Source organism: Tenrec ecaudatus, chromosome 18, assembly GCF_050624435.1.
Source record: "Tenrec ecaudatus isolate mTenEca1 chromosome 18, mTenEca1.hap1, whole genome shotgun sequence".
In the NCBI taxonomy this organism is placed as follows: Eukaryota; Metazoa; Chordata; class Mammalia; order Afrosoricida; family Tenrecidae; genus Tenrec; species Tenrec ecaudatus.
Window position 1 is genome coordinate 16,436,266 of NC_134547.1, and position 16,490 is coordinate 16,452,755.

General features: G+C 47.4%; 1 protein-coding gene and 1 long non-coding RNA gene across 4 annotated transcripts in view; one reads left to right on the plus strand and one right to left on the minus strand.

The window, feature by feature from the left end:
- LOC142432002 (uncharacterized) overlaps window positions 1-16,490 on the minus strand; it is a 189,966-nt gene that overhangs the window by 4,233 nt on the left and 169,243 nt on the right. The gene's annotated exons all lie outside the window — the stretch shown is intronic.
- On the plus strand, window positions 1,615-15,794 carry CEACAM1 (CEA cell adhesion molecule 1). 2 transcript variants are annotated; one of them, XM_075537037.1, is made up of 9 exons: window positions 1,615-1,779; window positions 2,714-3,070; window positions 5,758-6,036; window positions 6,411-6,665; window positions 8,050-8,328; window positions 11,001-11,121; window positions 11,962-12,014; window positions 12,781-12,806; window positions 14,015-15,793. In XM_075537037.1, the coding sequence occupies exons 1-9, from the start codon at window positions 1,716-1,718 to the stop codon at window positions 14,135-14,137; spliced, it is 1,557 nt and encodes a 518-aa protein (XP_075393152.1). In that variant the 5' UTR covers window positions 1,615-1,715; the 3' UTR covers window positions 14,138-15,793. The 2 variants fall into 2 exon arrangements, with proteins under 2 accessions (XP_075393152.1, XP_075393153.1); XM_075537038.1 differs by lacking the exon at window positions 11,962-12,014 and having other exon boundaries at window positions 14,015-15,794.

Below are 16,490 nucleotides of genomic sequence, written 5' to 3' on the forward strand. Positions count from 1 at the left end.
AATAACGGAAACCTAGGGCATTGCAGGGCAGAGAGTAGGGCAGGTGGAGGCAACCTTCCAGGTAGTTTCTCTCTAATGAGGCTGAAAACACATCAGCAAGCTCCTCACTTAAAGCCTTGTGGACAGAAAGGTGCTCTCGGGCAGGACATCCCCCTGGGCGAACAGCCCTTGAGACACGAGAACCAAGGGTCCTCTCAACACCTTCCACCCGCTCCTGGGTGTACTCCACACTGGGCTGGAGCAGAGCAGCCTACAGCCCTGCAGAAAACAGAATCTGAGCATGACCCCCAACCTGAAGGTGAAAGGTCATCTTGCCCAGGGTCAGCACCAGGTCATGTCCTTCGGAGCCTGAGCTGCATCCCTGTTGCCCCAACAGCTATTAGCCACAGGTGTCTTCAGGGCGCCCAGAGGGAGACATAACACAGGGAAAAGTAGTTCCCCTGAGAAAGGGGCGTGGCTGTTCCCTAGAACTGGGGTGGTGGGGGGGAGCAGAGACTGGTTTCCCTCTGTTCTGCCCACAGGCCCAGAGGAGCCCCTCCTCCAGGTCAGCTCTGTCCTGTGCCTCCTGCCTGAGACTCCGGGCCCTTGTGCTGCAGGGGTGTCTGTGCAGCTCCTCACTCTCTGCGTGGGCCTACCCGTGGGGAAGGCAAGGTGGGCATAGTCCCTCACCTGGACAACGACACAGGCTGCCCCGGACAGTCAGAGAGAACACAGATGGGCTCTGACCACTACTCAGCCAACAGATACCAGAGAGAGAGGCCCCCTGAAACACTGCCCTGAGGACATGGGACCCACAACCCCCAACCTGCCATCTCCAGTCTTTTCTCTTCAGGACCCATAGGAAATGTCCCATGTCACCATGACCACCACCCAAAAAAAAATACAGCTGCCTCCTGGACACCAGATTCTTTGTCTGTACCTCAGGAAGACAAGGACAAGCTGGTGAAACTCGCTCGTAGAAGAAAGATGCTGCTTTCTGCTCCCAGGAAGATTTACAGTCTCCACATGGTCAGTATGACTAACAACAAATTTGATGACAGCAAGTTTGGTTTCTTGCTTTTCTGACTATTCATGTACACAGGAGAGGGTCAGAAGTCATCTCCAGGAACCAAATCACTGGTTCTCAGCCCTGCAAGGCATCCTCAACATTAACTGTGTAGCTGCTGAAACGGCGTGTAAAGGTATCACCTGAATGTCTAGGCACTTTATAAAGTCACTCTGCTACACAATTCTCATTGACAAGAGGTCCTGATGCCCTCCCTAGAGCTCCTGCTCTGAAGGGAAAAGCCAAATGGTGTTAAAAAAGGAACTCCATGGGAGAAACAACTGTGCCCCTGCCCCAGATTCTGAGTGGACACAGCTCTGGAGGCCCAGGCCCCAGCACTGGGCTCACCCCAGCAACCAGGAGGGATGAGGTAGGGACAGTCAGGGCTGAGAAGTCAGAGGCAGCAGCAATTGCCAGGGAAGCTACAGTGCAGACAGAAGGGAATGAGAGAAGCTTAGAAACAGAAATGAAAAGGGAGGGGAAAAGAGGCCTCCAAGAATAGACCCCGCCCCCAGCCCACATGACCTGGGGAAGCCCCGCCCCAAGAGGAGGCTTGGTGCTCAGAGGAAGAAAGGACAGCAGAGCTGACACTTCTGGGCACCAGCTTTGTGAGCAGTTCTGGGGCCGAAGTTCTTCCCACAGAGGGAGCAGAGAGCAGCAGCAGGGACCCATGGAGCCCCCCTCAGTCACTCCCAGCAGAGGGCACAGCTCCTGGCAGGGGGCACTGCTCACAGGTAAGAGACAATTCCCTGAGGTGGGGGAGTGGGAAAACAGAGATGGGCCAGGGTCGCCTCAAGAGGTCAAGAGTCTGGGAGGTGACAGAAAGCTCCCAGTGAGACTAGAGAGGATGCAGAAAGGGAAGGTGAGGCAGCATCAGGAAATGTCAGGGAACTGGAATTGGTTAAGAAACAGAACAGAAAAGGACACATGTGCTGCTTTCAAGTCAGCTCTGACTCACAGTGATTCTACAGCATGGAGGAAAGCTGCCCTTCGAGTTTCCAAGGCTGTGAATCTTTCCTGGAGCAGAAAGCGCCATCTTGCTCCTGAGGCACAGCTGGTGGGTTCAAACTGCTGCCCTTGGGGTTGGCGGCCCAACGCATCCCCCATTGCACCGTGAGAACTGGTAAAGGGAAGTAACACCTCAAGTGCAGTATGTTTCCCAAATTAACCATCCCTAAACAATGCATTTTTAAAACTCACAGCATTTTTTTTTTAAACGTATGTCAATGTGGTACCTAGAGAAAGCCTGGACCAGGGACTCTAAACAATATCCTTGCGGACCCATCTCAGGAACGGACAAGGAAACACCGGAACGTGAAAGAGAACCTTCACTGATCCCTTGGGGGAGTGGGAAGGAGGCGGTGACCCCTGTTTAGGCACTAGGGGTACAGCCCACCCACCCCCTTCTCAAGGCTCACAGCTAGGGGAGAGGGAAATAAACAAGCGAATAGATTTGCATGTGATGTCACATGGTGATTCGCACCATGGAGGACACAGAACAGGGACAGGATGGACGTGGGGACAGAGGTCTGTGCACGCAACTCCCAAGAATTCCACTCCCTCCACTTCCAAGAGCTGAGAGATTGCTGCTCAGACTCAAGGGCCCAGCTCTCCCTCCCAACCACATCGTCCACGTGTTGACATCACTTTCTCTCTCTTCCCTCCTAGTCTCCCTGTTACTCTCATGGGGCCCGCCCACCACAGCCCAACTCTCCATTGAACCCGTGCCCCGCGCTGCTGCTGAAGGACAGGATGTTCTCCTCCGCAATCCTTCACGAGCAGAGGCTATATTCTACAACTGGTACAAAGGGGACAACACAGATGCCAAGGATGGAATTGTAACATATGATGTAACAAGTAAAACCACTACTGAGGGGCCAGCCCACACTGGTCGAGAGAAAATATACCCCAATGGGTCCCTGCTGCTGCAGCATGTCACCCTGGCAGACACAGGAGCCTACTTACTACAAATAATAAAGAGAACTGGATTCCCTGAGAAACTGACTGGACAGATCCATGTATTCCGTGAGTAATTCTTCCCTAACATCTGAGTCTGGGAAGGGGGTTAACTCTACTGTAAGATAATGACTGACAGGTCTAGAACCTTTACTGGGCCTACACTCACTGCTCTAGTCCACTCCTGGATCTGAGCTGTTCCATCAGAATTCCTCTCCTGAATCTGTGCCCTGCAGGCATTCCCTGCGGAGAAGATCCTCTGAGGGGCATTAACCTAGCAAATGGGGATCAGTCAATCAATCCCCCAAAACCCCTGCTGCACATCACCTGAACGTGACCCTGGAGCATTTGGTGAGGTCCTGGCCTGAGTGACTGCGGGGTCCTCACAGACAGACTCATGCTCCAGAAGGCCTTTCCACACCCTGTCCTAGGCCTGATGCCTCCTGAGCCTGGGGAGCCTGTCACCAGGATTCCCTATTCACCCCCTGGGCAGGGCTGACTAGGAGCAACAATTGACTGACTTCAGAGTCTTGGGGCTCCTGGAGCCAGAGCTCAGCTCCAAGAGCTGTTCTAGTCAGTGAATAGTAAACTGTGTCCTTCCCCTGAGGGTCAGTTTGGAGACCAGAGGTAGACCAGTGCCCCGGATCATTAACGGACTACCCTAAGCAATTTATATGATTTCGCAGGTAGGCAAGTGTCCCCAGGAGTTAGAAAGAGGGGAGAAGATATTATAGGTAGTGTTTTTCCATCTGATGAGCCCTCTGGTGAGTGGAGAAAATAATCAAGCAAAAGACTGAACTCACTGTCATTGAGTCAGTGCTGATGTATAGAAACCCTCTAGGATAGGGTAGAACTTCCCCTGTGGGTTTCTGAGCCTGTCACTCTGTCAGGAAGGATGATTTGTGCAGCTCCTCTGTAGCTAGCTTTAAGTAAGGCAGTTATAAATACATACAGGTTAATTCAGATAGCCTTATAAAATGCATACTATTTATCCTTTCATGGATTTTCCTGAGGGGAAACTGAGGCATGGATAGAACAACTACTGAAACTGGCTCACAGAGACCATGATTATCAGATCACTTTCATACCAAGATCTGTTTGCAGCCACAACGCTGACTGTTCCTACAACTTGGATGGCCTTTTTCAGGAAGTGGACCCTGAAAGCAGCCACTAGTTCAGATGCTTTGCTCTTAGACACCCCCAGTTAGAAGAAACGTTTTTATGGGGTTGCGGGTGGGAGCAGGTAAGAGGTCAGACAAATAAACTGTTAATGCTGTTTAACTTCAGAACTAATTATTTACTTTAATAATCATTAAGGGACAGGCACACACAGGCCTCCACTTCCATACAGCCAATCTAGGTGGTCCCTACAATGGAGGGAGTCATTCCCATGTTTGCTGACGGAACTGTGCTGTGTTTTCCCCCTGGAGCATAAAGGAAAGGGCTTTGCTTTCTCTCTCCTCATGAACACGTGATCCAGCGGGTAATACATTGCTCTAAAGGAAGGAAGGAGGGGACGGTGAGTGAATAAATGAATGATTCACAATCTCTCTGTGAGGAGTCAGTGACAAGGACCTCTTTTCTGCATGGACTAACATCAGCTCTTCTAGTGTGATGTCTTCCCTCCTTCTGTATTGAGATACCTCAGGATTTCCCTCTGATCCATTCTGTCCCCTCAGCAGGCTCACATGTCTCTCCCCACCAAGGGAGCCCTGGGTTTCAAGCTGGCTTCAGTATCTTCCTTTGATGGTGCTGTGACCTTTGCTGGCCATCAGGGCTTCACCTTCAAAGGTGCAGTGTAAATATTCCTTCCAGCAATTGGTCTTAGATATTTGGCTCATTGATAATCATTTTCACATATGGGAGAATTTTCAACAATTACATAATCAAATTTAAATTCAAGTCCACTGCATACAAGTGGTCCATCACGGCCAGACCCATGGCAAGTGCATGTTCTCGTTTCCTGCTAGTTACCCCTCTGCATGTGTAATTGTCCACATGTGTTTCAGTACAGGTAGATGTGATCTCACCTGTTCTCAACCCTGTAACAAGGGGCTTTAATGACCAAGGAGAAAGGATCCTGTTTTCAAAGCCAGCCATTTCCTGCTTATTCATTCACTGTTTTCTAGCGTATTCCTTGATTTTAGATCAGTGGGCCATGAGCAATCACCATAAAACATTGAGAAGAATTTCCCCATCTTCTGACCTCTGGCCTGACCACTGGATTGACCACTGGGCTTACTCCTAGTCTCACTGAGTGTAATTTCTACTCAGCACCCAGTCACCAAACCAGGCTGCCCCCTATCTTCAGATTGGAGAATAATAAGAATTCCCATCTTTACCCACATCTAGAATATCTTTGACCAGAAGTTTCAGAAAAACACCTGGGCTGGACAATGTAGAATTGGAGAGTTTCAGGGACTGCAGAACACACAAGTTCCAGAGAAGAAAACTGATGTCAATCAAGCAGCCAGCTGATCAGAAAAGAGCCAGGAGAGCCCAGGGATAATCTCTGATCTCTAGATCTGCTCCTTAATGAAAAATTGAAAAAATGGATTTTTTTCCAGTAATCGAATCATGCTGGTAAACCTTATATCCTCTGATATTCCAATTAGTCAGGTGTTTTTCTTATACGACAGATATGCTAATCACTCTAAGTTGGGTGCAAGGAACGCAATGCCAACTCTGATTGGAAGATGCCTGTGCAGGAATCAAAGGTACCAAAGAGGTAATCTTTACTCTGTTTTATCTGACAGGGAAGTTACCCAAACCCTCCATCAAGAGCAACAGCTCCAACCCTGTAGAGGACCAGGACTCTGTAACCTTATTGTGTGAACCTGAGACTCAGAGCACAACCTACCAATGGTGGATAAACAATCAGAGCCTCCCGGAAAATTCCAGACTGGAGCTGTCCATGGACAACAGGACTCTCACTATACACACTGTCACAAGGGATGAATCAGGATATTATGAATGTAGAACCAGGAACCCAGTGAGTTCCAACTATAGTGACCCATTCTACGTGAATGTTCTCTGTGAGTAATTTCTGTTCCCCCATAACACAGACTTCAGCCCAAATCCATACTGTCAGAGTCCAGCCAGCATTAGGCTACTCAAGTCTAAGTACATGAACCATCAGCCCCTGGACACCCACACTGGCCATGGCATCTTCTCTGGGAAACAGAGGCAAGCATAGTCATGTAGGAGACAAGAAGGGGAGGGGCTTCTCCTGGTCAATGGCAATGCTCAGGGTCAAGGCTTGAGATGGAGAAACAGGTCAGTAGTCTCAGGATCAAGCACAGTGAAGTAAGGGGGCTTATTCTGTGGGACTTTTAAAAATCAAGACTCAGGGAAGCTGTGGCCCTTCCCTCTGGTTACATCACAACAAGCTTTGTTCTGTTTGCTCCAGATGGCCCAGACACCCCCACCATCTCCCCCTCAGCTGAGCATTACTCTCCAGGGGACAGCATCAACCTCACCTGTCAAGCAGGTTCTAACCCATCTGCACAGTATTCTTGGTTTATCAATGAAACCTACAGGCAATCCACACAGCAGCTCCTTATCCCCAACATCACCGTGGATGACAGTGGGAGCTATGCCTGCCGTGTCCATAACCCTGCCACTAACTTCAATAGAACCACAATCAAGAATATCACAGTGTCTGGTAAGTGGCTCCCTGGAATGGCAGGGGCTTCATATCCATAGTGGGGGGAGGTAGAAGTCTCCTCAACGTAATCTGTCTATCACTAACTTGTCACATTCTGTCATCTCTTGGTTTTCTTTCCCTGACTCCCTATGCTACAAAGCTTTCCACAGGCTCACATGTTTCTGATTTGAGAGGATGATACAAACCCAGAGGGGTGATGGGCAGGCTGAAGTTCTGCCCCCTGCTCTGTTCCCTATTCCTCACTCAGCAGCCTGGTTCTGACACCATCTATGGCCGGACATGGCCGTGTGGAGCAAGTGCGTACAGTTCATACTGCCTCAAACACACTAGGTCAGGCTGCAGGAAAGAGAGGAAAGCTTAGGGGTGATTCATCTGAAGCTGCATCCTGACGGTAAAGTCACAGATGGATCAACTGTGTGGCACTGACACAGAGACTTCACAAAGGAAAACAATGCGTCAGGGAGCACCCTTGGAAAACTAGGTTGACTTACCCACAAAGTCTCTTCATGGAAGAGAGGGGGCAGGCCAAATATATATTATGTTAAACCTGTGAACGCAGGAGCCTATGTGTGATAGAAATCTGTCAGAAAGGGAAATGCAAGTACTTTTCTACTCACAGAGATCAAGAGGAACGTAGTAAGGCTGCACACTGTGAAAGGTTAGAAACTTCCCAGACCCAGAAGACAAGGCAGTCCCACCAACTCCAGCTTTCCCGTGTCTCACTGCAGTTTGCAGAGACGGCTGAGTCCTAACCTGTGTCAAGATCATAACTTCTTCTCTCTAAGGTTTGCATCACCTGATACTGGGTTCATAGACTGGAAGCAGAACTTCTTTTAGATTGAGAAGACCTTGAGATTGGAATCACTATCATTTCTACAAGAGCGTTACTTGCGCAGGCTGGGCTTATTATTCCCTGGCATCCTGTTTAGCTAAAAGGAAGGGCCTTCCCTTCTGCATATGCAGCTGGCTTGGCCCTGACCCGGACAATGCAGGCAGCCTGCCTTCCCCACACATACAAGCTTGCCTGCTGGAGAGGGCCTGATCTCTCACAGCCACGGGAGACTCTAGGAAAGACTCAAAACAACAGTTTGAGAAGACAAATCCCACCCAGCAACAAGGTTGGTACACAGGTAGGCTGGGGCGAGGTCCTGCGCTGATCCTACAGAGGCCCTGGGGCTGCATCTACTTCCCAGTGAGGGAAGGGCCATCCTGCTCTCACGGATCCCCACCGGGACAGACATGCCTCTGCGCAAGGTCAGGAGCACCTTCTGGGTCAACTTGCGAGCTCACTGCGGGGTCTCTAAGGTGGCTGAGAGCTCCTAGAAAAAGATGACCCCCAACCCCAGGCCCTCTCTCAGTCCCCTCCTCTGTTTTTCCACAGAGTTCGTGGCCAAGCCCTCCATCCAGCCCAGCAACACCACAGTCTCAGAACATACAGGGCCGGTGGTCTTCACCTGCCTCACCCAGCACAACAGAATCTCCATCTCCTGGTTCCACAAGGGTAAAAGACTGCAGCTCACGGAGACGATGGAGCTGTCCCAGGACAATAGATCCCTCACCATAAACCCTGTCAGGATGGAGGATGCTGGGAACTATCAGTGTGAGGTCTCCAACCAAATCAGTACCCAAAAAAGTGACTCCGTCATCCTGACTGTGGAAGGTGAGTGACACTTTATCCCCACTCTACATCTTCTCAGCATAGACTAACTCTTGCAATGGTGGGCAACATGGGTAAAAGTGAGCAGGGACACAATGTCAGTGAATAGATTATTATAGTAAACAATGGTGAAGTGGCAATGAATGTACAAATGTGCTTCACACCATTGATGTATGTATGGATTGTGATAAGAGTTGTATGAGCCCCTAACCATTAAAAAAAAATGGTGAAGTGGTCAAGAGCTCAGGCTCTGAAACAAAGCTATCTATAAGTGTCATATACCGACACTGACCTCCAGGTGTGACTGGCACGAGATTCTGAATTTCCGAGTCTCAGATTCCTCAACCAAAAATTGTAATAAAAGGACTGCTTCATAAGATTATTTTAAAGGCTTAATGTGTTCTTCCATTGAACCATGAAGACTGTCATACACAGAGAAAATGTTCCATGAATGTTAGCTCTTATTATTGCTACCACTAGCATTAGCCGTGAAGTCGGGCAGGCTTGAAGTCAAGCCTCAGTTTGACCTCCTATGAGATTTAAGACTTTGGATGAATTTTTTTCACCCCTCCAAACTTCAATTTTTCATCTGTAAAATGTAAATATTGTTTGTGTGACATGATGACTATAAGATCAAATAACATATGCAAAATATTTTGCACAAGATCTGATACACAATACATCCAATAAACACTAGCTAGCATTCACATGAACAACCAGCTTTGGGTACCAGGCTCAGCCACAAAAGGAATTATAAGTGGAAGTGGGAGGGAACGCATTTCACAGAAACCAACTGAGACCTGATTCTTGGCTAAATATGGGAAAGGGTTTGGGGGAAGAAGTTAAGAGTTGAGTGTGACCTTTCAGAAGTCAAGTTCTAGGTCATTCTTCTCAGGTGGCTCACCTTGGGGTTAGTGTAGTGGTTAAGACCGTATCTGTTTTGCCATTTTTAATAATATGTTTAGACCTGAGAAAAGCCATGGCAGTGACACTGGGTTTTGAAAGCAGCTACTGATAAAACATAGAAAGGTTTTCTCGAGAAAAGCATTTAAAAATATTTACTGAGTGGTGCTTGTCTTCCTGGCAGTTTATTCTATAATGCTTGAATCTTTAAAAAGTTAAGGAAAAGAAATTTTATAATTCAAAATTAATTGACACAAGGTCTGGACTAAAATATGCAGACCTTATAGTGACTAAAATGATCCCTTTTGTCAACAGATTAACTTACATGTTCAGTCTCAACACTGGATAGTTAATCGAAGGAAAACACTATTAAATAAAGAGAAAAATAGAAATGCAATTTTACTATCATTTAAGTTAAATGCCAAAGGTAAAGTCTGATATGTTAGTTTTAAGACGAAGGAGCAATAAGGATGCCATTAGACAAGCAAGATAATTATTAGAGGGGGAACCGACCATAACGATCAACGCACAACCACACACTCCCCACTAGGGGGGAAGAACAGTGGAAACCATGGGGGACGGGAGACAGCTGTTGGTGTCAGATATGAAATAACAATGATTTATAATCTATCAAGGGGTGACAAGGGGGGGGGGCAGGAAGAGTAGCTGATACCAAGGGCTCAATAGAAAGACATTGTCTAGAAAACAATGTTGGAAAAAACATGTGTGCAGGTATGCCTGACACAATTGATACATGGATTGTAATAAGAATTGTAAGAGCCCTCAATACAATTATTTTTTTAAGATAATGACTGGAGAAGAGGTCTCCGGGGGAATGTGGAGCCGGGCAGGAGGGCCCTGAGAGGGCTGGACCCCAATGCAAGCTGAGCGCTGTGAAGGGAATGGCGATGAGGGAGGGCATGGGCTGCAGCTCAGCCCTCAAGAGAAGCCTGGGTGACCTGACAGGTCACCTGCTGGGCTAGCCAGCTGCTCCGAGGGAGAATGAGGAGACTTTCTGCTCCCGGAAACACGTGCAGCCTCAGAAACTCACGGGAGAGTTTCCATTCGGTCCTGGAGGGTCACTTTGAGTTGCAGGTGACACAGTGGCAGTGCGTCAAAGGGTCTAGGAGTCCTGAGAATGTGTCCACAAAGCCCCTGGGGAGTCCTCAAGCCAGTCAGAGGACACTGCCCTCAGGAAGGGCCTGCTTGAGTAGCCCTGCGGGGAGCCTGTGGGGAGCAAGGTCCCTGTGGAAACCAAGTGGGGAATCGGAGCACAGCAGTCTGGCTATTCCAACAGCTAAGTCCCCGGCACAGGAGACTGGAGAGGTGCACAGTCATGGCTGCCACACCTGGGAAGTTGAGAAGAAGATGTGAGCAGGAAAGGTGGAGAAGCCAAGAGGGGAGTTCTAACCACACAAAAACAGCAGCCAGCCTTTCTCACGTTCCCAAAGCTTCAGAAGGATCTGAGAGCCAGCCTTAGCATCACTGACCAGCTAGCACTGAGTGCAGACAGGCCGGGAGGGAATTGAGACAAGACTGTCCATCAACCTACAGACAACATAAAAGAGAGGAGGGGAAAAAGGGCAAGGATACAGTCTGCCAGTCACCTCACAGCGCTCTCTCCTGAAACAGCTGTCGATGTGACGAGTAACAGATACTTCCTGTTGAAACTTGTTTCCCCAAGCACACCCCCACCCCTCTTGACTTTGACTTGCCAAATAACTGACTTTCTTTCCTTCTGATTTTTGGTTGTTGTTGTTTTCTTCCAATAGCAAATGAAAGCAATTCTGGCCTCTCAGCTGGGGCCATTGCTGGCATCGTGATTGGAGTCCTGGCCTGCATGTGCCTGGTAGCAGCTCTGGTGTACTGTCTGTGGGTCAGGAAGACTGGACGGTATGCTGTTTTTCTCTTGTTCTGCTTTTTCCAAAGCTAACTGCCATGCTGACGAGAGAGAACAGGCTCTTCTTCACCTGCCTCTGGGTCTGGGCCTCCTCTACCTCCTTCCTAAACTCCTGCTGCTCAGCACTCAGGGCTCTGCTTCCCTGCTCTTCATGCTCCCAGTATCCCACTGCCTCTTGGACATGGAGTTCCCCACTCCCATGGGATGAAAAATGCCCAAGTATATGCTTCTGTCCCACAGTCGGGAAGGTCAGGGTCCAATGGGAAAATCAATGAGAAAATGAAAACAGAAACAGGACGCCCTGTGCCCTGGTGACCACATAGTAGGAGGGAGGGATGACAGAGGAACTCACTGTAAGAAAAACCAGAAACACCCGAAAGGTCTCCAGGCAATAAGCTGTGTGCCTCCGGAAAAGGGAAGCAGCTGGTAAAGAATTGGCCTAACTGCACATCTGAGGAGACACAACAGTATGTCCTCCTGAACTGGGACAAGAGTTAAGTCCTAGGTTGACAGCTGGAACCCACCAGGGAACAGCTCCTCAGGAGAAGGACCTGCCTGTCCATCTGCTCCCGTCAAGACTGCTTCCTAGAAAACCCTGTCACCTGGGGTCTCTTTGAGTTGAAATTGATTGGATGGCACATAGCAAACCCCACCGTAACACATGCACACTTAGCAAATGGAAATGCATCGGTACTTGCAGTGGTTAGAGACGAGGGCCTAGGAGGAAAGGTGTCCGTGAACACTGAGGCGCTAACTGCTGAAAGTGCCCTTCTCCATTCAGAGAACAGCTTTCCTGTGTTTTGGAGAAGTCACAGTGTCTGGTATTTATTTAGGGCAAGCGACCAGCATGATCCTACAGAGCAGAAACCCTCAGCAGCCAACCACAGTAAGTAAAGCCACCCAACGTGAGGGCTGGTGTGTTCTACCTCCTGCTGTACCCTCGTAGAAACTCCCAGATTCCCAACCCACTCTCGGCCTTCTGATGGTCTACAGAGGGATCTCTGTTCTCCAACTAGAAGTTGGCATAGGTCCTCACCTCAGAAGGTTCCCCTGAGACACAGCCCCAGGCCAACCGGGCTTCAGGGGGATGGACATGTTTCCAGGAGCCAGTCCCTCCTCCTCCTTCCACTCCTGCCTCTATTATGGATGTGGGCACTCTCCCTGGGTGAGGCTTTTCCCTGACTGTGGGTGCACTGGGTGCTGCAGGTGTCACGGCCCCTCCTTGCCACTAGACCTTACTGCTGAGAATGTCTCTGGGCCAAAATCAAGGTCTGTGCATTGATACAAATTTCAGAAATGGACTGAGGCCTGCTGATACCGCATTCCTGCCCCTCCTCTTGTCCTAATGCTGCTGGACCACAGACTCGCAGACACATGGAATCTCTCCACTGACCATGGGCCACCCCTTACCACCCCCACCACCTGCTTCCTCTTTGGGTAGAAACTAAAACAGCCTAGAAACACGGCTATTCAAAGGCTGTACGTCAGCTTGGCACGTTCATTAATGTGAAACTCTTTTTTTTTTTACATTTTATTAGGGGCTCATATAACTCTTATCACAATCCATACATTTACACACATCAATTGTATAAAGCCCATCCATACATTCTTTGCCCTAATCATAATGTGAAACTCTTCTTTTCTTTTCCCAGATCAGGAATGCTCTCTGCCTAACATGGTAAGCATGGCCGTTTTCATTAGCTCAACTTCTCATGGAAATAGCTCTGTTTGCAATGAGTGATTCTGTGTTCAAGACGAGAGTGAGCGTAAGAGCCGAGAGCAGCGAAGTGAAAGTACCCATAACAAGATACACAAGGGTGCTTCAAAGGGTACATGGAAAAATCCATTATCTTTTCATTCCATTTTTCCATGAGTTTTTTTCTTGAAGCCTCCTTGTATACGATCTCAACCATCTGTACATGTACAATTCAGTGAGAATTACTGCATTCTTCAAGTTGTAAGACCTTTCTCACTACCCAGTCCAAATTGTTTCACCACTATTAAATAAGCTCCATTCCCCTGAACAATCACTCTAGGTTGAGTGACTCTTGAATACTACTCTCTAAGATCAAGTTTGAGTCAAAGTGGAGCAACAAAGAAGTGTTGGTTGATGGCTTCCATGGGTCCAACTCTTAGCAAGGAGTTGGATTTTGGGATTATCCCCATCCTATATTTGAATTCTGACTAGGACTCTTAGTATCTGTGAATTTGAGCAAGTAACTTCAATTCTTTGACCCTCTGCTTTGTCATCTGTGAAGTGAGCTGTCTATCTATAAGTGACGTTGACAGGATTAAAATATTATGTCAAGTACCTTGCACAATTCCGAGCACAAAGGAGTGACTAAGTAATCCTCCCTTCTCCACCTTCATTCTAACCTTCCTCTTCCTGTCAAAAGCATAATCCCCATCATAGAGGACATTCTGAGGTCCTAGTTCCTGGATCATCATTTTACACAGCTTCTCCCATTTCATAAAGAACACACATATCTGCTGGAAAGTCCTTATGAACACCACTATCCATCCCATATAAGCAACATCTACCCCAAATAAACTCTCCCGGTCATAGAGTAATCCCAATCCTCACTTCCAGATTAGCTTTTTTGGTTTGCTCTCATTCAATGTCACATACTGTGACTTCCATTCATATTGTTCTGGGTATTTATAGTCTGTTCATTCTCATTGCTGTTGTGTCTTCCGTTGTGAGAATTCGATAATGTATTTCTTCTAATGACCATTCAACAGGAGTTTCTCAAGCAGAGATAATGAGTAACAAAAGCCCTCCACCAAAGCTAAAAGCGGTAGTAATACATGGTGCTACATTATGATATGCCAGGGCACGGCACGGCCGTTGATACTGATTGACTTGTTGGCACTTCTTCTTTTCAGGCTAATGACGTTGCATACTGTACTGTGAACTTCAGTTCGCCACAGGAACCCAAAACTCCAACTTCAGACTCCCCACCCCCAGTGGTCACAGAAGCAATTTATACAGAAGTTAAAAAGAAGTAATACAACCTGCCGTGCTCTATTCCTGGTCCTTGTCATCCCATCAGGGGAGATCCATTTAGCCTCAGGGGAAAAGGAAACCAATCCCACTTCCAAGCTGCGCTCCTTGCTGCTCTGCCACCAGCCGACTAAGGCATAGACCCTGCCACCAGTGGATGCCATGGAATTTGGCAAAGACAACTTTGAGAGAGAGTTCCTAGGATCACCCATGTCCCTTCCTGTCCTCACCTAGATATTTTTTAAACTTACCTCTTCAGAGCACCCTCATTCCTTCCCACCCAAGTCCCGTCCCATCAGAGCCCAATTTGAATTTGTCATAACTTTGAGGGTTCTGTGCCAGAAAACGAAAGAAGTAAAAGCATAATTGCTTCTCCTGTCTCTTCAAAGCCAAGTGTGAAAATCAAATATATGCTGCAAACTAAACTGCGTAACTCTACAACTGCGTCTACTGTCAGAGTTGTCAACCTATAGGATAAGGGAGGACGCACTTTGCTAATTATTAAGAATACAATCTAAACTTTTTTGCAAGCTTGACACGAGAAAACCCACCAGAAGAAACTAGAAAAACTTATAGGCGATTTCTAATGGAAAATGCAAATGAGCATGTACTTTTTGCATATATTTATGGCATTCAATCAAAACAAGTTTGAAGAAGTCATCTTGTAATAGAGACAATCTACTGGGAACTTGGAAAAGGAATCCAGAAGAACTTTCACAAAATTATTTAAATTATTGTTAAAGAATGAAAATTTGAAGGTATTGGGTTTTTTCCCCACTTTTTGGAGACATACCACCATTTAAATTGTTGTAATATTTCATGATTTCTGTAAAAGTTGTCTTTATACACCTCAGTTGTATAAGCCAATCTGACAGCCTTTGTTGAAAGAAACCACCAAAGTCCCCCAGGTTCCCTTTGCCGGGAGCTCCTCTGGCCTTTGAATCAAGGGCTCCAAACAGAAGGTGACAGGAGGCACGTTCCTCACTCATAGATAGAAGTGAATCTACCTCAGTTTCTAGGCATCTCAGAATACCGTTCTGTTCCAGGTTTCTCCCTGCACCCCGCCTTCCATCGTCTCTGTCTGCTCCACTGGGTCTTCTCGGGAATCCTTGGCTTCTGCCAGGTGTGTTTGGTTCTTGAAAGGTGAGCGGCCCCTAAAAGGAGCACTGTCACTCATGCCGTTGGCCGTGTGTACAACCTAGGAAGCCCCCACGGTGCTCATGCCTGCTTGGGGACAGGAGCTATGAGAATGTATTAGGACATGAGGGGGAGATGAGGACAGAACTGTAGGCTTCTTAAACAGTCTCTGAATGTTCCCTTCTCTCCTATGAGGTCTGAGTCCCCGCGTGCCTTAGAATAAAGAGGAAGGAAGGTTGAAGGCAGGAAAATGTGCTTCCTTCCCTGAATTCTTCTACGCAGATAGAATTTCTGGAAGGGTGTCAGAAAGAAGATTTTTTTTTCAATATTGACTGCTCTATGCTGTGCCTTAGAGGTTTCCTAACCTTTGTATATACTGTTTTTTCCCCATGTCCTCTCTATGCTGTGTGATTTAATTTTGCCTGGCTAAGGCCACTGAATTTTTTTTTCCTTCTGTTTCTGGATGAATTATTTTTAAATTGATTGGCTCTGTATTTATAATAAAATACATGTATAAGACCAGACATTCTGCCTCACATTTGATACTCAAAGACCCAGAACAAAAAATCTTATCAATGTGAATGAGGGGGAGGGCAGAGTGGAGAGCCAAAGCCCATCTGTAGACAATTGGACAGCCCCTTACAGAAGGGTCACAAGGAAGAGATGAGCCAGTCAGGGTTCAGTATAGCACCATACCCTACAACTTTCCTCTAGTTTCTAAAGCATCCTTCCGCACCCCCTTATCATGACCCCAATTCTACCTTACAAATCCGGCAAGACCAGAGCATGTACACTGCTACAGATAAGAGCTGGAAACACAAGAAATCCAGGACAGATAAACCCCTCAGGACCAATAATGAAAATAGTGATACCAGGAGGGGAAGGAGAAGGTAGGGGAAGGAATGGGAAATTGATCACAATGATCTACATATAACTCCTTCCCAGGGGTCAGACAACAGAAAAGTGGGTGAAGGGAGACAGCTGTCAGTATGAGACATGGGAAAAATGATAAATTTTCAAGGGTTCATGAGGGAGGGAGGGTAGGGAAGAGGGGAAATGAGGTGCTCATACCAAGGGCTCAAGTAGAAAGAAAACTTTTTGAAATGATCATAGCAACATATGTACAAATGTGCTTGACACATGGATGTGTGTGTGGATTGTGATAAGAGCTGTAAGAGCCCCCAATAAAATTATGTTTAAAAGAAAGAAAACAAAATAAGT

Bases quoted from the DNA above. Each gene is read 5' to 3' on its own strand.
- CEACAM1 (XM_075537037.1), top strand. From the start codon at position 1,716: ATGGAGCCCCCCTCAGTCACTCCCAGCAGAGGGCACAGCTCCTGGCAG. The intron at 1,780-2,713 runs GTAAGAGACAAT...CTTCCCTCCTAG, and splicing joins GCAGGGGGCACTGCTCACAG to TCTCCCTGTTACTCTCATGG. The intron at 6,666-8,049 runs GTAAGTGGCTCC...GTTTTTCCACAG, and splicing joins CAAGAATATCACAGTGTCTG to AGTTCGTGGCCAAGCCCTCC.